This window comes from Somniosus microcephalus, chromosome 3, assembly GCF_052327205.1.
Source record: "Somniosus microcephalus isolate GS21.2 chromosome 3, FLI_Smic_1.0, whole genome shotgun sequence".
Lineage (NCBI taxonomy): Eukaryota > Metazoa > Chordata > Chondrichthyes > Squaliformes > Somniosidae > Somniosus > Somniosus microcephalus.
Window position 1 is genome coordinate 121,872,999 of NC_140989.1, and position 21,506 is coordinate 121,894,504.

Sequence of the window (21,506 nt, forward strand, 5' to 3'; positions counted from 1 at the left end):
GAACGCACATTACAGAGAAACTGCATTGGGATTGGGGAAAATTGGCACCAAAAGGGTGTAAGGAACAAAACTGCAGGTAGATTAGGAGTGAAAATGCATAAAAACAACTTGCATTTCTATAGCAGCTTCAACGAAGAAGAATATTCCAAGTGGGCAAGAAGCCTTTGCTGAATGGTTAGGAGAGGCATCTGCAAGCTTAATATAAGAGATACACTTTCAGAAGGTGGTGAGGGGAGGAAGAGAGCTAGAAGGATTTAGGGAGGGTGTTCCAAAGAGTAGAACTGAGGCTGCTGAAGGTCCTGCTACTGATAGTAGATGGAGGCACTTTTGTTCAGAACAGAAGTATTTTTGTAAGGTTTTTGAAGACAGTTAAGTCTACACCTTGCTCATGAAAATAAAACCTCCATCAAAACATTGTTCTAATTTTTGTTTAAATTTTATGTCCACCAAAAAAAGTTCATCTCTGGGCAGCAGAGAGAAATATTGCTGAATTTAAGTTTCAGATCACTAACAGTGACAAACCAGGGAGAGGAAACAAAAAGGCAGATTAAAAACAAGGAAAAGACATTTAAAACACTTTCTTGACTATCACACATCTCTAGTTCCCAGTGTGTTATCTTCAAATAGAACCCAGCACTGAACACAGATTATTTCTGAAGTTCGCTTAAAAGCTGTCAAAACCATTGTTAAAATGACTAATACAAAATCAAAATTCTGACAAAAGGTCATCAATCTGAAACGTTAACTCTGTTTCTCTCTCCATGAATGCTGCCTGACCTGCTGAGTAGTTCCAGCATGTTCTATTTCTAGTTAAAATGTTTAAACTGACAATGCAGCAGCTAACAAAGAGACCCCTTTTACTGGCGTCTGCCTGCAGGGGATTGAGAAAGCCAAAGTGAAAATTTAGCTTTCGGGAACAAAAACCGAGTGCAATAGCAAAAAGAATAACTACAATTTTCAAACAATCAAATTAAATTTGAAGGGAAGAAACTAAAAGCAAAACAAACTTCAGTGAAGTGGGCGACTATCTGTCTATGCTTCAGGATCTTTGGCTGCTGTGTAAATTCTAAATAGAAGAACGTCTGTTTACATCTGCCAAATATGTGAAGTGCTCCTACCTAATTAATCAGCAACACATGGCTTTGCTGAACAGCTTCCAACTCACACCCGTGGCAGATGATCGAGGACTGTGCGCTAATTATGGTAGATTTGGGATCCGAGTGGCAGTTGCCACTGTGCTGCTCACTAATAAATTCTCCCATGACACATACAACCTGTGCTTGTGAACTTTTCATTCATAATAACTCAGCTGACCTGACATGATTCATTTGAAGGCCTCGTTAACTCGGTTCAGATTACTTTAGATGTACAGTAAACAATTCAGCACCAGTGGTGCAATTTTGCAAGCTTTAATTGGATACTTTAGCATTCAGCCTTCTATCCATCTGATGGAGAGTTATGCCTCCAATTGTTTCCCCTTAGTTATGTTCAGGTGTAATGCACCTGGAAGAAACCACACAGTTGAGAACTCTTAAAATGTGCTGTGGTTTGAAGGCTGCACTAAACCCTGGCTTAATAATGACAACAAGCAACTGCCTACACTTTCCTTCTGAAATGACAGTTTCTGCATCTAATGAGGGCAAATGCAGTCAATTATCAATATGGAACATGTCATGGTTATGAGGATTTTAGCACTTGAAGCAATTTCTAACATATACATGAAAAATAGTAATAGAACTACAAACCATGTGCAATAAATAGAACACAGCCATTAGCGTACTTACGGCTGCAAACCGGAAAAGAACTATTGATTTGCTCCATGACATCCGTGAGGTCTGTACTTGTGTCCTGGGGTGGGATCAATAATTCATCTGAAATCAGGACAATCAGAAATCAGGAAAGTCAGAAGACCACCACACAAAAATGAATCTGATTACCTTTAATTTGAAGGAACTTTTACTAATTTGTAGTGTCAGCCGTGGCTCAGTTGGTAGCACCCTCGCTGAGAGTCAGTAGGTTGTGGGTTCATTTCCCACTCCAGAGACATGAGTATGAAAATCTAGGCTGACACTCCAGTGCAGTACTGAGGGAGTGCTGAAAATGCTGCACTGTCGGAGGTGCCGTCTTTCGGATGAGACGTTAAAACTATGCCCCGTCTGCTCTCTCAGATGGATGTAAAGATCCTATGGCACTATTTCGAAGAAGAGCAGGGGAGTTCTCCCCAGTGTCCTAGCTAATATTTATATCTCAATCAACATCACTAAGAACAGATTATTTGGTCACTATCATATTGCTGTTTGTGGGAGCTGGCTGTGCGCAAATGGCTGCCACATTTCCTACATTACAACAGTGACTACACTTCAAAAGTACTTCATTGGCTGTAAAGCGCTTTGGGACGTCCGGTGGTCGTGAAAGGAGTTATATAAATGCAAGTCTTTCTTTTTTCTTTTAGAAAAGCACTTGTATCTATTGTGCAGCCAGCTCACATTATTGCAATCACATGTAACATTATATAATATCTGTAGCACTCAGATAAAGAACGAACAGATATAGGTAGGGCCGTATTTTGTGACCCCTACGGGTGCGTACGCGTCCGTAAGGGCTGTGCAAGTTCCGGGTTTAGGCATGCGAAACGCATGCGCGAAAACGTGGAACTTGTGATCTGTCAAGAATTCTCTTGACAGATGATCCGCATCCCCAGGAAAAGGGCATCCGCGGGCAGAGAGTTGCGCTATTTGCCCACGTCTGCCCACTGAATGCCCATGAAATTCTTACGCCTGGTAAAAGCAGGCATAAGGTCTGCTTTTACCAGCATAAAAGTTTTTAAAAATAAAATAAAATTGTGTCACTCATTTATACATTAATTAAAAACCCTGTCCAATAAGGTGTTTATTTTTAGCTGTTAAAACAAATTATTTTTTCATTTTATTAAATGGCATTTTAATTAATTTTAAATATGTAATTAAAAAAATTTCATGTGTTCGTGTATTTTTTAATTGATCCCCATTCATACTTATGCGGATTCCGTACGTATGGAACTCCCATAAGTATGAATGGGGATTCCCTTCTTTTATTGGTTGGGCCAACCCTCGTGATCCCAGGGGCGCCTGCGAACCGCGTGTGCTCCTGGGATACGTGGGCCTCTGCCCGTGCACAAGTCTCCTTACCTCCCGGGCCACCAGGTAAATTCGTAGATTTTTTTGCTGGTCAGAGGCATCCGCCTGCGGGAAGTCTCCGATCGCAGATTTTGGGCCAATGTGCCTTTCATGTCCTCATGATGTCCCAAAGTGCTTTATAGGCAATAAACTATTTTTGAAGTGCAGTCACTGTTATCATAGAATTATAGCATAGTCCACCATTGGTGGCCATGGCTTCAGCTGCCAAGGCCCTAAGCTCTGGAATTCCCTATTGAAAGCTCTCTGCCTCTCTTTCCTCCTTTAAGACACTCCTTAAAACCTACCTCCATCTACCCTAATATCTCCTTATATGGCTTGGTGTCAAATTTTGTTTTACAATGCTCCAGTGAAGCGCCTTGGGACGTTTTACGTTGTTGTTCTAGCACAGAAGGCGGCCATTCAGCCCATCGAGTCTGTGCCTCTTCTTTCGAAGGGCAATCCAGTTAGTCCCACTCCTCCACTCTTTCCCCATATCCCTGCAATTTTTTGTAGGCAAACAAAGCAGCCAATTTGCCTATAGCAAGTTCCCGCAAAAAGCAATTAGATAAATGATCGAGGGATAAATATTGACGAGAATAACTACCTTATTCTTCTTCAAATAGTGCCATGTATCTTGCACATCTGCCTGAGCAGGCAGATAATTTAACACTTCATCTGAAAGAAGGCAACCATGCAGCACTCACCTTCTGTACTGAAGTGTCAGGCTAGAGTATGTGCTCAAATCCTGGAGTGGGGTTTGAACCTACAACCTTCTGACTCAGAAGTGGGAGTTCAACCACTGAGCCAAACTAACACTCTGCTAACTGCTAGCTAAATGCCTTGGGATGTTTTACGATGTTAAAGGTGCTATATAAATTCAAGTTGTGGTTATAAATGAAAGACATTTTTGAGTCTATTGACCAGAAGATTGTTCATTCTGAGGCTCAATTATAAAGGTCACAAAAATTTGTCATTTAAGGATATTGTTCAGCTTTCCAAAACCTATGGTGATCTGAAAATTCTTCACCTCTGGGATTAACATAAATTAATTCCTCCTCACCCCAGAGGTTCCTCTATTAACACTGCAGAACAACAACCCTTCTCTTACTTGTCAATGCATCAATCTGTGGAAATTTATTAGAGGTCTCTTAAGTTTGGGCGTGCTCAATTCAGTCCAGACAAGGCAAACTTGAATTAAGATATACTATTAAAAGAAAGAAAAAAAACTTGCATTTATATAACGCCTTTCACGACCACCGGACATCCCAAAGCGCTTTACAGTCAATGAAGTACTTTTGAAGCGTAGTCACTGTTGTAATGTAGAAAACGCGGTAGCCAAAAACAGCAATGTGATAATGACCAGATAATATGTTTTTTGTTATGTTGGTTGAGGGATAAATATTGGCCAGGACATCGGGGATAATGCCCCTGCTCTTCTTCGAAATAGTATCATGGGATCTTTTACATCCACCTGAGGGAGCAGATGGGCCTCGGTTTAGCGTCTCATCCGAAAGATAGCACCTCCGACAGTGCAGCTCTCCCTCAGCACTGCACTGAAGTGCAAGCCTGGATTTTTGTGCTCAAGTCTCTGGAGTGGGACTTGAACCCACAACCTTCTGACTGAGGTGAGTGCAACCATACAGGTATTTATAGTTATCTTAGAAATACCACTCAGATAGGCAGTGAAGGACATGCGAGTTTGTACTAGTGCAGCAGAATGCCTCTACTGAGGCTATGGGAGAAAGACATTGCAAGGGTAATGTGGAAGGGTTGTGGATTACACCTAGCCTGTACTGTCTTTGACTAGTCTCACACTCAAACAATCCCTCCATGGTCTAACCCATGACTATATGCTGGTCTTGATTTTGCTACTAAGAAGGTGTAGTTGAAACTCGCTCCCGCTTCTTTTCTGGGAAACTCTTTTCTGGAAACTCACCAAAAAGGGGCAATGTATGCTAATGTGAATAGAGGCTAACATTTAAATCTGGGTCTAATGATCTGTGGCAGAGCACATTAATGAGCTGTGCTATGCAACTGTTCAACAAGAATCACAGAATATTACAGCGCAGGAGGATGCCATTCGGCCTGTTGTGCTTGTGCTGACTCTTTGAAAGAGCTTTTTACTTTAGTTCCACACTCCAGCTTTTTTCCCATAGCCCTGCAAATGAGTCCTTTTCAAGTACATGACCAATTGCCTTTTGAAAGTTCCTATGGAATCTGCTTCCATTATTTCAGGTAGCGCGTTCCAGACCTTAACAACCCTCTGTGTGAAGAAATTTCTCATTTCCCCTCTAGTTCTTTTGCCAATGATTTTAAATCCATTACCTCTTGTTAGCGATCCACTTGCCAGAGGAAACAGTTTCTTCCTACTTGCTCTATCAAAACCCCTCATAATTTTGAATACCTCTATTAAATCTCCCCTTAACCTTTCCTGCTCTATGGAGAACAAGCCCAGCTTCTTTAGTCTCTCCACATAAGTGAAGTCCCTCAGCTCTGGAATCATTCTGGTAAACCTCCTCTGCACCCTCTCCAGGGCCTTGACATCCTTCCTAAAGTATGGTGCCAAAAAAAATTTTAAATTTGTTTTTTATGGGATGTGGGCATCGCTGGCAAAGCCAGCATTTATTGCCCATCCCAAATTGACCTTGAGAAGGTGGTGGTGAGCCATTTCTTGAACCGCTGCAATCCGTGTGGTGAAGGTATTCCCACAGTGCTGTTAGGGAGGGAGTTCCAGGATTTTGACCCAGTGACGATGAAGGATCGGTGATATACTTCTAAGTCAGGATGGTGTGTGACTTGGAGGGGGTGAACACAATATTCCAGCTGAGGCCTAACCAGAGATTTGTAAAGGTTTAGCATGACTTCCCTTTTTTTGTATTCAATGACTATTTACAAAGCCAAGTATCCCATACGCTTTCTTAACTACCATCAACTTTCCCCTGCCACCTTCAAAGATTTGTGAACTTGCACCCTTGGGTCCCTCTGCTCTTGTACCCTTCCCTCAAAATAGTACCATTTGATTATACTGGCCCTCCATGTTCCTACCAAAGTGCATCATTTCACATTTAACTGCATTAAATTGTATCTGCCCATTTCACCAGCCTGTTTAAGTCCTCCTGAAGTTTGATACTATCCTCCTACTATTTACTACATTGCTGAGTTTTGTATCATCTGCAAACTTCGAAATCGTACTCCCTATACCCAAGTCCAGGTCATTTATATACAACAAGAAAAGCAATGGTCCTAATAACGACCCCTGGGGGGGCCCCACTGCACACTTCTCTCCAGTCAGAAAAACATCCGTTCACCACTATTCTCTGCCTCCTATCCCTTTGCCAATTACGTACCCAAGTTACAACAGTCCCTTCAATCCCATATGCTTCTATTTTCCGAATAAGTCTGTTATGTGACACTTTATTAAATGTGTTTTGAAAGTCCACATATACATTTTTAAAATTCTTTCATGGAAAATGGCAGTCGCTGGCAAGGCCAACATTTATTTCCCATCCCTAATTCCCGTGAGAAGGTGGTGGTGAGCTGCCTTCTTGAACCGCTGCAGTCTGTGTGGTGAAGGTACTCCCACAGTACTATTAGGTAGGGAGCTCCAGGATTTTGACCCAGCAACTATGAAGGTACGGCGCTATATTTCCAAGTCAGGATGGTGTGCGACTTGGAGGGGAACTTGGAGGTGGTGGTGTTCCCATGCACCTGCTGTCCATGTCCTTTCTAGGTGGTAGAGGTCGTGGGTTTGGGAGGTGCTTTTGAAGAAGCCTTGGTGAGTTGTTGCAGTGCATCTTATAGATGGCACACACTGCAGCCACGGTGCACCATTGGTGGAGGGGGTGAATGTTTAAGGTGGTGGATGGGGTGCCAATCAAGTGGGCTGTTTTGTCCTGGATGGTGTTGAACTTCTTGAGTGTTATTGGAGCTGCACTCATCCAGGTAAGTGGAGAGTATTCCATCACACTCCTTACTTGTGCCTTGTAGTGGTGGAAAGGCTTTGGGGAGTCAGGAGGTGAACCACTCGCCACAGAATACCCAGCCTCTGACCTGCTCTTATAGCTGCAGTACTTATGTGGCTGGTCCAGTTAAGTTTCAGGTCAATGGTGACCCTCCCCACCCCCCAGGATGTTTATGGTGGGGGATTCAGCGATGGTAATGCCGTTGAATGTCAAGGGGTGGTGGTTAGACGTGTGCAGGAAGTGTCATCAGATGGAGGAGCTCAAGCTCTGGGTTTCAGAGCTTGAGCAGCAATGGCGTCACATAAGAAATAGGAGCAGGAGTAGGCCATACGGCTCCTCGAGCCTGCTCCGCCATTCAATAAGATCATGGCTGATCATCGACCTCAACTCCACTTTCCCGCCCGATCTCCGTATCCCTTGATTCCCCTAGAGTCCAAAATTCTATCTCAGCCTTGAATATACTCAAAGACTCAGCAGCCACAGCCCTCTTGGGCAGAGATTTCCAAAGATTCCCAACCTTCTGAGTGAAGAAATTCCTCCTCATCTCAGCCTTAAATGGCCTACTCATCTTGAGACTATGCCCCCTAGTTCTAGACATTCCAGCCAGGGAAACAGCCTCTCAGCATCTACCCTGTCAATCCCCTTCAGAACTTTGTATGTTTGAATGAGATCACCTCTCATTCTTCTAAACTCCAGAGAGTATAGGCCCATTCTACACAATCTCTCATCATAGGACAACCCTCTCATCCCAGGAATCAATCTAGTGAACCTTTGTTGCATCGCCTCCAAGGCAAATATATCCTTCCTTAGATAAGGAGACCAAAACAGTGCACAGTACTCCAGGTGTGGTCTCACCAAGGCCCTGTACAATTGTAGCAAGACTTCCTTACTCTTATACTCCAACCCCCTTGCAATAAAGGGCAACATGCCATTTGCCTTCCTTATTTCTTGCTGTACCTGCATGCTAGCTTTCTGTGTTTCTTGCACGAGGACACGCAAATCTCTCTGAACACCAACATTTAAAAGTTTCTCACCATTTAAAAAATATTCTGATTTTCTATTCTTCCTACCAAAGTGAATAACCTCACATTTCACTACATTATACTCCATCTGCCACCTTACTGCCCACTCACTAGTCTATCTATATCGCGTTGCAGACTCTTTGTTATCACTGAGGTGCATCCGTGAGGCTGAGAGCTACGTGGATAGCACGTTTCAGGAGGTGGTCACCCCGCAGCGGAAGTGTGTGCAGGCAGAGATGGAATGGGTGACCATCCAACAGACGAGGAGGACCAGGCAGGTAGTGCAGGAGTCCCCTGAGTGCATCGCACTCTCGAACCGGTGTTCAATACTGGTGAGGGCAATGGTTGCTCTGGAGAGTACAGCCAGAGCCAAGTCCACGGCACCAGGGGTTGCTCAGCTGTACAGAGAAGGGAGGAAGAAGATTGGGAAAGCAATAGTGATAAGGGATTCAATAGTTAGGGAAACAGACAGGCGCTTCTGCGGCTCCAGACGTGACTCCAGCATGGTATGTTGCCTCCCTGGTGCCAGGGTCAAGGACGCCAGAGGTCGTGGTCTATATTGATATCAACAACATAGGTAGAAAGAGGGATGAGGTCCAGCAGGCAGATTTTAGGGAGCTAGGAAAGAGATTATAAAGCAGGACCTCAAAGATAATAAGCTTTGGATTACTCCCTGTGCCACGATCTAGTGAGTATAGAAATAGGAGGATAGAGCAGACGAATGCGTGGTTGCAGAGATGGTGCAAGAGGGAGGGCTTTAGATTCCTGGGACATTGGGACCGGGTCTGAGGGAGGTGGGTCCTGTACAAGCCGGACGGGTTGCACCTCAACAGAACCAGGACCAATATACTCACGGGGAGGTTTGCTAGTGCTGTTGGGGAGGGTTTAGACTAATTTGGCAGGGGGATGGGCACCAGGATGTAGCATTAGAAAGCATAAAGGATTGGGAGAGACAGATAGCACTAGAGTAAGAAATATTAAGTACGGTATTAGGTGGGGTCAGACCAAGCGAGAATACAAGTAGGTCTAAGATAGGTTTACAGTGCATGTGTGTAAATGCACGAAGCGTGGTAAATAAAGTTGGTGATCTGCAAGCACAAATAGCTACATGGGAATATGATGTCATGGCAATAACGGGGACCTGGCTCAAAAAAGGGAAGGATTGGGTACTAAATATTCCTGGATATAAAGTGTTCAGGAAAGATAGGGAAGGAAAGAAAGGAGGTGGGGTGGCAGTATTGGTTAAATGTGACAGTGCTGGAGAGAGAGGATACCCTGGAGGGGTCAAGGACAGAATCTATTTGGTTAGAGTTAAGAAACAATAGAGGTGCCATTACACGATTAGGTGTATTCTATAGGTTGCCAACTAGTGGGAAGGATATAGAGGAGCAAATCTGCAGGGAAATTACAGAGAGGGGCAAGAACTATAGAGTAGTAATAATGGGGTAGTAATAGTGTAAAGGGCTGAGAGGGGGAAGAATTTCTGGAGTGTGTTCAAGAGAACTTTCTTGATCAGTACATTTCCGGCCCAATGAGGAAGGAGGCATTGCTGGATCTGGTTCTGGGGAATGAGGTGGGTTCAAGTGGAGCAAGTGTCAGTAGGGGAACATTTAGGGAACAGTGATCATAATATCATAAGGTTTAGATTAGCTATGGAAAAGTACAGGGAGCAATCTAGAGTAAAAATACTTAATTGGAGGAAGGCAAATTTCAGTGGGTTGAAAACATATCTGGCCCAGGTAAATTGTAATCAAAGATTGGCAGGCAAAACTGTAATTGAACAATGGGCTGCCTTTTAAAGTGGAGATGGTTCGTGTACAGTCGAGGTACATTCCCACAAGGGGGAAAGGTAGGGCAACCAAAGTCAGAGCTCCCTGGATGACGCAAGAGATAGAGAGTAAGATGAAGCAGAAAAAGGGGGCGTATGACAGATTGAGAATACAAGTGAGAGCCAGGCTGAATATAGAAAGTTCAGAGGGAAAGTGAAAAAGGAAATAATAGGGGCAAAGAGAGAGTATGAGAATAGATTGGCAGCTAACATAAAAAGGAATCCAAAAGTCTTCTATAGGCATATAAATAGTAAACTGGTCGTAAGAGGAGGAGGGGTGGGGCCGATTAGGGGTCAAAAAGGAGTCCTAAGCATGGAGGCAGAGTGTATGGCCGAGGTACTAAATAAGTACTTTGCATCTGTCTTTACCAAGGAAAAAGATGCTGCCAAAGTCATAGTGAAAGAGGAGGTAGTTGAGATACTGGATGGGATAATAATTGTTAAAAAGGAGGTACTAGAAAGGCTGGCTGTACTCAAAGCAGATAAGTCAGCAGGACCAGATAGGATGCATCCGAGGATCCTGAGGGAAGTTAAGATGCATATTGCGGAGGTACTGGCCATAATCTTCCAATCCTCCTTAGATACGGGGGGGGGGGGTGGGTGGTGCCAGTGCCAAAGGACTGGAGAATTGCAAATGTTACACCCGTTTTCAAAAAAGAGTGCAAGGATAAACCCAGCAACTACAGGCCAGTCAGTTTAACCTTTGTAGTAGGGAAGCTTTTAGAAACATAATCAGGGACAAAATTAACAGTCACTTGGACAAGTGTGGACTAATTAAGGAAATCCAGCACTAATTTGTTAAAGGCAAATCGTGTTTAACTTAATTGATTGAGTTTTTTGATAAGATGAGAGAGAGGGTTGATGAGGGCAATGCGGTTGATGTTGTGTACATGGACTTCCAAAAGGCATTTGATAAAGTGCCACATAATAGGCTTGCCAGCAAAGTTCATGGAATAAAATGGACAGTGGCAGCATGGATATGGAATTGGTTAAGTGACAGCAAACAGAGAGTAGTGGTGAACAGTTGTTTTTCGGACTGGAGGAAAGTATACAGTGGTGTTTCCCGGGGCCGGTACTAGAACCACTGCTTTTCTTGATATATATTAATGACTTGAACTTAGGTGTACAGGACACTTTCAAAATTTGCAGATGACACAATACTTGGAAGTATAGTGAAAGACTTCAGGAGGACATAGACAGACTGGTGGAATGGGCAGATATGTGGCAGATTAAGTTTAATGCAGAAAAGTATGAAGTGATACATTTTGGTAGGAAGAATGAGGAGAGGCAATATAAACTAAAGGGTACAATTCTAAAGGGGGTGCATGAATAGAGAGACCTGGGGGTATATGTGCACAAATCATTGAAGGTGGCATGGCAGGTTAAGAAAGCGGTTAAAAAGTATACAGGATCCTGGGCTTCATAAATAGAGGCACAGAATGCAAAAGCAAGGAAGTTATAATGAACCTTTGTAAAATACTAGTTCGGCCTCAACTGGAGTATTGGCACTGCACTTTAGGAAGGATGTGAAGGCCTTAGAGAGGGTGCAGAAGAGAATGGTTCCAGGGATGAGGGACTTAGCTAAGTGGATAGACTGGAGAAGCTGAGGTTGTTCTCCTTAGAGCAGAGAAGGTTGAGAGGAGATTTGATAGAGGTTATCAAAGTCATGAGAGGTCTAGACAGAGTAGATAGAAAGAAACTGTTCCCATTGGCGGAAGGGTCGAGAACCAGAGGACACAGATTTAAGGTAATTGGCAGAAGAACCAAAGGCGACATGAGGAAAACCATTTTTACGCAGCGAGTGCTTAGGATCTGGAATTCACCGTCTGAAAGGGTGGCGGTGCCAGATTCAATCGTGGCTTTCAAAAGGGAATTGGATAAGTATCTGAAGGAAATTTTTTTTGCAGGACTACGGGGAAAGGGCGGGGGGAGTGGGACTTGCTGAAGTGCTCTTGCAGAGAGCCGGCACGGGCTCCACAGGCCAATATAGCCATCTTCTATGCTATAACCATTCCATGATTCTATGATTATTAAATTACAGTAATTTCAAACTCCATGCTTTTTTTCTTTATTACATTAGAAATGCCGGATATCCCAAATAAATACAATACAAACATTAAATTTTGCATTACTTTTCAAGTTCATTAGTTACCTGTCAAACGATTTGTAACCATTAGTCACACACACATAAACTTGGGCAGCCTGACAGTAATGAGCCTCACTAAAAATGTGAGCAAGCTGACACTGGAGAAGCAATTGTGTTGAATCACCAGGGGATAAAATATAAAAGAAACATTGCTGTTATATTTGGCAACGTTTGCAAAACAATCGCTCTCAAAAGTTTTAACTTTTTTTTAATAAAAAAACCACTGAAGTCTGAAACTCAGCTCACTGCATCTATTAAGAAGTGTATGTGCACATCCTGGCCTGCCACTGTACATTAATGATATCCCACAGTACTGTCAGTGAAGACTGAATCCCATATTACTGACAACAGGGTCAAGTCTATAATCCCGGTGTCACAGGTCACATCAGTATTTCTAGCTCAGAGCAGTGACTGCAATAATGTTTATCCCAGACAGTTTTATTTCATTTTCTTTACATCTATCAGCAGAGGTGCCCATTGAATCAATCCCCAGGACATTAACTCTCATAGGTAGACCTGATAAAACAGTTATGATGGAGCGCATGTAAGGATAAGGGGGTAATTACAGAGATCAGTAGGCTATGCTCATCCGCAATGGTGTGAAATCACACAAGAATGATCCCAAATCATTTTTCTGTTAGATAATGTCCTCAATCATAGTCAAAAAATTTCCTCTGGGCTACTGCCAATGACTGACAAGTCCGGTGTTTTCAACAAAGCCATGAAAGCATCCTCAAGGTTTGCAGAAAGCATTATACTGAATTGCTGTCCAAACTAATGAGCCATAGTAGGGTCACAGCTGCACACAGGCTGGAGTGTGATGCACAGATAGGTCTTAATAAACCATTTGTTCGTGAGAATTATGAAAGCTAAATCTTGTTTTTTTATCTGAGGCTCGTACCCCAGCTCCAAGATCCATGTAAGGGTAGATGGGAAACTCACTGAGTCGATCTCTCTTGGAACAGGAGTGTCAAAGCTGCCCACAGACACCCATCCTAGTTCATATTTTCATCAATGGTGTATTAGATGGCATCATAAGGGAAGGTCTCCGAGTGTTTGTTCCATACATGTCTGAAAAGAATTGCTGCTATTTTTTCCATTGGCACGGAGCTTCTAGGTATGCAATAGAAGGGTTTACTTCTGTCCACAGGCGACATCCAAGTTCGAAAAGGAGAAAGTGGTAGGAATGCAGGGCTCCCCTCTGACCCGACAACACCTTGGAGACATTTCTTTGTCAATGTTCTTCACGGGGACCTGCCTTAGATAGTTGGTGTTGCGCAAGCCTGGCAAGTAGCATTAATATCTACAACATAAAGGTGCTGGCACATCGCCACCTATGCCGACATATGTCCTTCCACCGCACAAAGACAGATGTCCATCATAAAGCTGATGAGGAAACCTTGAAGCTTGGGATGTAAGCTACTGGAATGCGTTACCTGGAGACCAGGCATGTAGACACATCGGCAAAGATTGAGAGTTTGGTGTCTAACTTGACTGAACTGCAAAGAGGAAAGCAGTTTCAGATGAAGCTCTGCACTTCCAACTGGCATTACCATTTGTTTGAGTAGGTGTGTATCCATGCTGTGGGCAGTATAATGGCAGCTACATACCACACATTTGGGATGAGCAGTGCTGCTCACCACGTCACATATGAGTTCCTGGTATCTGCTGTCTGCACCTGTCAATTATCTAATGACCAATTAACAACTTTCTTCTTTGAGGGGGCAAAACTGTTTTTTTTGAATGGGCAAGACTGCAGCAAATGGATTTCAATGTAGGCAAATGTGAGGTCATCCACTTTGGACCTAAAAAGGATAGAACAGGGTACTGTCTAAATGGTGAAAATCTAAAAACAGTGGTGGTCCAAAGAGACTTGGAGGTCCAAGTACATAGATAATTAAAATGTCTTGAACCGGTACAGAAAATAATTAAAAAGGCTAATGGAATGCTGGCCTTTATATCCAGAGGGCTAGAGTACAAGGGGGCAGAAGTTATGCTGCAGCTATACAAAACCCTGGTTAGACCACACCTGGAGTACTGAGAGCAGTTCTGGGCACCACACCTTAGGAAGGATATATTGGCATTGGAGGGAGCAGCATAGGTTTACCAGATTGATACCCAGACTTCAAGGGTTAAGTTACAAGGAGAGATTACACAAATTAGGGTTGCATTCCCTAGAATTTAGAAGGTTAAGGGGTGATCTGATCGAAGTTTTCAAGATATTAAAGGGAACAGATAGAGTAGTTAGAGAGAAACTATTTCCACTGGTTGGGGATTCTAGGACTAAGGGCATTGTCTAAAAATTAGAGCGAGACCTTTCAGGAGTGAAATTAGGAAACACTTCTACACATAAAGGGTGGTAGAAGTTTGGAAAACTCTTCCGCAAATGGCAACTGAAGCTAGATCAATTGTTAATTTTAAATCGGAGATTGATAGCTTTTTGTTAACCAAAGGTATTAAGGGATATGGGCCAAAGGCGGGCATATGGAGTTAGGTCGCATATCAGCCATGATCTCATTGAATGGTGGAACAGGCTCGAGGGGCTCAATGGCTTACTCCTGTTCCTAAGGGTGGGAGTTAAACATGGTGTCTTTGATTGAGTTAATTCAAAGATGACGCATTTGATGATGGGAGAATCAAATAGATTCAATACTTCATCTAGGCAGGTCCATAGCACTTTGGGCACTGCTGATGATTGACCAGCCAGCCGATTTATTGGTGAAAGAATGGTCATTGGTACCTAGGATTCTTCCCAATTGCTTGCAAATAACCCTGAAAATCAATGCATTCAACAAATAGTGGAAAGCTAACTAGTGCACAGTGCTGATAAGCTGCACAATTTCAGATGCTTAAACCACAGTAGCGCCCATATACACACTTTTGGGTCTCTTAAGCCTCAACGCTTGCGAATCTGCACTAAACTCTCTAGGATTAGGTTGGTGGAATGGGTTCCTACAAGGAAAGAATGTGTCCTTCACATCAGGAAAAAAACACTACTTATGCGGCGAACATAAAAGGGAATCCAAAGGTCTTCTATAAGCATATTAAGAGTAAAAGGGTTGTCAGAAGCGATGGGGCCGATCACGGACCAAAATGGAGATATATTGGTGGAAGCAGAAGGCATGGCTGAGGTATTAATTGAGTACTTTGCATCGATGTTTACCAAGGAAGACGACTTTGCCAAGGCTATGGTAAACAAAAAGGTTGCTGGGATAATGGATGAGATAAAAATAGATAAAGATGAGGTGCTAGAAAGGCTGGCAGTACTTAAAGTGCATGAGTCACCTGGTCCGGATTGGATGCATCCTAGGTTGGTGAGGGAAGCAAGGGAAGAAATTGTGGAGGTGCGGGCCACAGTCTTCCGATCCTCCTTAGAAAAAGGGGTGGTGTTAAAGGAGTGGAGGATTGCAAATGTCGCACCCTTGTTCAAAAAAGGAGAGAAGGATAAACCTGGCAATTACAGGTCAGTCATTTTAACGTCGGTGGTGGGAAGCTTTTAGTATCAATAATCGGGGAGAAAATCAACAGCCACTTAGACAAACATGTGTTGTATCCGTGTGTTAATGGAGACACGGAATGCAGGAGTTGGTTTCACAGGTGTTTACTGAACAAAGTCTGGAGGTGAACTAACAGATACAAGACACTATACAGGCTTATATAGCCCGAGTGGCCATTACCGGCATTACAGTACACAGGGGGCTCTTAAAGGCACATACACCACAATTCCTCCCCTTTTAGACAACCAGTACATAACATTTTAAGTAATCATTAATTAACATGTTACAAGAACAATAATCTACACATTTGCTGCAGTTAATCAATTATAAGTCAGTCTCTCTGGAGGCTTCCTGACTCGGTCCGGATAACGCCTCGGTGGTGTAGTAGTTTTTGGTGGTGTAGTAGGTTCTTTTGGCAAGGTCGATTCGGCTTGAATGCCAGTGTCGGGTTCATCTGGTTCCAGTATCACCGGATCGGAGGTAGATACTATGGGTATCTCTGCTTCCTCATTAGGCGTATAGAGTTGTGGTGTAGGTTGTCCCTTTTCGGATGACTCTATGATCTGGTCAGCATGGCACCTTATTATGCTTTCTCCAATGTCCACGGTATACATCAGCGGTCCTAGTCGCGTGCAAATAGTTCCAGGCTGCCATTTCTCGGTACGGTAGTCCCGGGCCAAAACTTGCTGACCTATCTGGAAGGTTCTAGTTGGCCTTTCATTCATGCCTTGAAATTGCCGGTTCTCCACGTCCCTTCTGATGTTTGGCTTGATCAAATCCAGCCGGCATCTTAGGCTTCTATTGAAGAACATCATGGCGGGAGTTTGGTTTGTAACCACATGTGTTAACTTCTTGTTTGCATACAGGAATGCATCTACCTTATGCTGTAGATTTATGTCTTCATTACCCATGGCCCATATTTATGGCCTTCTTGAAGGTCTGGACAAACCTTTCAGCCAATCCATTGGTGGCGGGATGGTATGGGGCAGACGTGTAGTGCTTAACCCCATTGTTTTTTAAGAACTTCCTGAATTCTTCGGACACAAATTGCAGTCCATTATCAGAACAGATCTGTTCAGGCAGCCCATTCCTGGCAAATATGGTCCTTAATACTGTGATGGTTTTTTCCGTGGTGGTGGAGGACATCTTTATTACCTCCGGCCACTTGGAGTGTGCATCAACCGCGATTAAGAACATTGAGTCCATAAATGGACCAGCAAAGTCAATGTGTACCCTTTGCCATGGAGATGAGGGCCACTCCCATGGATGTAGAGAGGCTTGTGGTGGGGCGTTTTGGACCTTCTGGCATCCTAGGCAGCTCTTGGTCATTTCTTCGATGTCTCCATCGATACCTGGCCACCACACAAACGCTCTGGCTAGGTTCTTCATTTTCACTCCACCCAGATGCCCCTCGTGAAGCTCCTTTAGCACTTTATCCTGGAGTTTGGGTGGAATCACCACTCTGGATCCACACATCAAGGTTCCTCGGCACACTGACAGCTGTTCTCTTCTTTGCGAGAATGCTGGCAACAGTGGTTCGCCATGTGCTGGCCATCCCTTCACCGTTAAATCGTAGACTCGTGAGAGAGTCGGGTCATTTCTCGTTTCCTTTTCAATGGCAGAATTTGTTACTGGTAGACATTCCACTATGGTTGAGTGGAACATCTCCACTGGGTCCACTGTAGGTGCCTCTTCTACCGTTGGCAACGGTAGGCGCGATAAACCGTCAGCATTCCCATGCTGTTTTGATCCTTTGTATTCTATGTCATATTGGTGTGCCCCTAGGAAAAGGGACCACCTCTGTAGCCTTTGCGCTGTCATAATGGGAACACCCTTTTTAGGGTTGAATATGGAGACGAGGGGTTGATGGTCAGTCAACAAGGTAAATTTTTGTCCGTGTAGGTAATGGTTGAATTTCTTCACTCCCCATACCAGGCTGAGTGCTTCCCTGACGATCTGGGCATAGTTACGCTCAGCTGAGTTCAATGAGCGTGATGCAAAAGCTATCGGCTGCTCCGAGCCATCAGGGAATCTATGCGATAATACCGCTCCTACGCCGTAAGGGGATGCATCGCACGCCAGTCTGATTGGCAGTGATGGGTTGTAATGAGCCAAAACTTCCTTGGACGTGATCAAGCCTTTGCATTTATGGAAGGCACGTTTACAGTCTTCGCTCCATTTCCAAATTACTCCAGTTTGTAGCAGTTCGTTAAGAGGGTGCAGAAGAGTTGACAAGTTCGGTAAAAATTTATGATAGTAATTTATCAATCCCAGGAACGACCTTAATTGTGAGACATTTTCAGGTGCTGGGGCTTTTATGACCGCTTCAATTTTTTCAGGTGACTTATGCAACCCTTCCTCGTTAATTATGTGGCCACAATATATTTGTTTCTGGAAAAATTCGCACTTGGGGCGATTTGCTCGTAGGCCCCATTCTCTCAGCCTAGTGAGCACCTGGTCCAAATTGGCAAGGTGCTCGTTGTCGTTTTCTCCTGTTACAAGGATGTCGCCTAGGTAGCATTGAGTCCCCGGAATCCCTTGGAGGACTTGCGCCATAGCTCTTTGCCAGATAGCTGGAGCTGATGCTACTCCGAAAACCAGTCGATTGTACTGGTACAGGCCTTTGTGTGTATTTATCGCGAGATACTTTTTAGAGGCCTCTTCAACCTCCATCTGTAGATATGCCTGTGCCAAGTCAATTTTGGTGAAACGTTTCCCTCCGGATAGTGAGGCGAAAATATCTTCTAACCTCGGAAGAGGATACTGTACCGTGTGAAGGACCGGGTTTACAGTCACCTTGAAGTCCCCACAGATGCGAATTTTTCTCTGTTCTTCAGATTTATCATTATTCAACGTTTTCTTCATGGCCGGGACGATGGGTGTTGCCCACTCGCTCCAATCTATCTTGGATAATACACCTGCCTTTTCCAAATTCTCTAGCTCTGCCTCGACTGCTGGACGAATTGCGTATGGCACCGGCCTTGCCTTAAAAAACTTGGGAATTGCCGCATCTTCCACTTTTATTGAGGCGGTGACGCCTTTCAAGGTTCCTAGTTCCTGTTGAAACACTTCCTTGGCGTTGGCCAAGATGTCTTTTAATCGTTCAGGTATGACGTCATCATCATTTTTTTTCTTACTGGTCACCGTCAGTGCCTGAATGGAGTGCCAGTCTAAACGTATCTTCCTGATCCATTCACGTCCCAACAGCGGTGGACCACCATCTTGCAGAACGTATAAATACAACTTCTGTATTTCCTTGCCGTTGTATACAACAGGCACCCTTATTTTCCCTTTGGGGTATACTTTCTGCCCCGTATATGTTTTCAAGATAATGGATGTGTCTTTCAAAGGTATATGCGGAAATAGCCGCTCGTAACCCCGTCGACTTATGACGGTCAGAGCTGATCCTGTATCTAGCTCCATTTTAACTGGGGACCCCGCTATCGTGAGGGTAACCCAAATGGTCTGGTAATCTTCTTTGGCAATTACATTATGTAATTTGAGACAGCTTAGTCTCTTGTTTCCGGAGTCGCTATCGCTCTTCTGGTCTTCGGAGCTACTGTCCGTCATCATTTGTACCTTTCTGTACTTTTCCTTATTGATTTTTTTCCTGTCCGTGGATTTTTTGTTTCCAGATCGGCATACACGTGCAATGTGTCCAATCTTTCCGCATTGCCTGCATGCTTTGTCCTTGAACCAGCAGTCCCTCTGGTCATGGGTGGATCTGCCGCAGCGATAACATCTCTCGAAACCCGGTGTCATTTCATGGGTGCCGAAGTCCTGTGGCTTTTGCTGTATCTCTGCAGCTCCTCTTGCGGCTGCTTCGTATGATACAGCCACACTGAAAGCCTTGTCCAGTGTCAAATCTTCCTCAGAAAGTAGCCTTTTCTGTGTTCCTTCACTTAGGAGACCGCAGACGAATTTGTCTCAAAGAGAATCTGCCAGTCCTGCCCCGAATTGGCAGTGCTTTGACAGCTTCCTTAATTCGGTGAGGTAATCAGCGTTACTTTCATTCTTGTGCTGATTCCTCCTGAAGAATTTGAATCGTTCCACTATCAGCAGCGGTGTTGGGTTTAAGTGCTCCTGTAGGGTATCAACAATCTCCTTAAAATTCTTGTCCATCGGTTTGGCTGGAGTGATTAAGTTTCGTAACAGCCCGTATGTCCTTGCGCCCATTAGATTTAGAAGTACCGATGCTGTGCAATATACCTCCACTCTTTCCACATATGTGGTCCAATCCTCTATATCGCTATCGAAAGCAGTAATATTGCCAGTCTTAGGCATCTTGAAAAAAAAATGGCGCCTCCCGCGCTTTCCTTTCTTCCCCGCAGAAAAAAAATGGCGCCTCCCGCGCTTTCCCGCCGCTGCTGACAACGCTGTTCTCCGTGGTTTTTATTTACATAGGTATTTTTAATAGGTGGAGACTCGTTCCCGCCGGACACTCTGGGACTTTTCCCTCCCTCTGCTTGGTCCGAACGCCGACCTGCTTTGCAGCGCCGGCCGTCTCCCGAGTGCTCCACCCTCTGTCTCTGTTTGCCTCCGCCTTCGCTGCTCGGCCCCGCTGCAGAGCCAGCCGATGGAGCCCCAGCCCGCCGCCCAGGAAGGATTATTGCAGTATCTGCCACCAGCTCGGCTAGCTGGTGAAACCACAGGTTTTTTTTTCTTTCTTGTTTTTCTTTGACTTTCGTCTGAGGAATCGATTTCCTTGAGGTGCTGCCGAATTGCAGGTAAGTCCGTTTCCAATTCGTCGCCACTGTTGTATCCGTGTGTTAATGGAGACACGGAATGCAGGAGTTGGTTTCACAGGTGTTTACTGAACAAAGTCTGGAGGTGAACTAACAGATACAAGACACTATACAGGCTTATATACCCCGAGTGGCCATTACCGGCATTACAGTACACAGGGGGCTCTTAAAGGCACATACACCACAACATGGACTATTAAAGGAAGGCCAGCACGGATTTCTTAAGGACCAATCGGGTTTGACTAACTTGATTGAGCTTTTTGATGAGGTGAGGGAGAGGGTGGATAAGGGCAGTGCAGTTGATGTTGTGTACAGTATATGGACTTTCAAAAGGTGTTTGATAAAGTACCACTTATTAGGCTCGTTAGCAAAAGTGAAGCCCATGGGATAAAGGGGCAGTTGCAGCATGGATATAACATTGGCTAAGGGATAGAAAACAGAGTTGTGGTGAATGGCTGTTTTTCAGACTGGAGGGAGGTATAAAAGTTCTCCAAGGTTCAGTACTAGGACCATTGATGTTCTTGGACTTAGGGGTACAGGACACAATTTCAAAATTTGCAGATGACACGAAACTTCGAAGTGTAGTAAACACTGAGGAAGATAGTAATAGACTTCAAGAGGATATAGACAGGCTAGTGGAATGGGCGGACATATAACAGATGAAATTAAATGCAGAAAAGTGTGAGGTGATGCATTTTGGTGGGCAGAATGAGACAATACATGCCAAATGGTACAATTTTATAGGGGGTGCAAGAAGAGAGACACTTAGGGCTGCTTGTGCACAAATCTGTCAAGGTGGCAGGACAAGTTAAAAAGCAGTTAATAAAGCATATGGGATCCTGGGCTTTATAAATAGAGGCACAAAAGTTAGGAAGCTATGCTAAACATATATAAAACAATAGTTCGGCCCCAGCTGGAGTATTGTGTCCAATTCTGGGCACCATACTTTAGGAAGGACATGAAGGCTTTGGAGGAGGTACAGAAGCGAGTTACTAGAACGATTCTGGGGATAAGGGATTACAGTTGTGTGGATAGACTGGAGAAGCTGGGGTTGTTCGCCTTAGAGCAGAGGAGATTTGATCGATGTGTTTAAAATCAGGAAGGGTTTAGATACAGTAAATAAAGAGAAACTGTTTCCAGTGGCTGAAGGG

The 21,506-nt window shown here is 44.1% G+C and overlaps 1 protein-coding gene across 2 annotated transcripts in view; it reads right to left on the bottom strand.

Moving 5' to 3' along the window:
- Positions 1 to 21,506, bottom strand: part of LOC147121352 (utrophin-like) — a 232,317-nt gene that overhangs the window by 3,804 nt on the left and 207,007 nt on the right. For both annotated transcript variants that reach the window (XM_085981551.1, XM_085981550.1), the window contains one exon: positions 1,785 to 1,871. In XM_085981551.1, the coding sequence (XP_085837677.1) occupies positions 1,785 to 1,871 (87 nt within the window). The remainder of the gene's footprint in view (positions 1 to 1,784; positions 1,872 to 21,506) is intronic.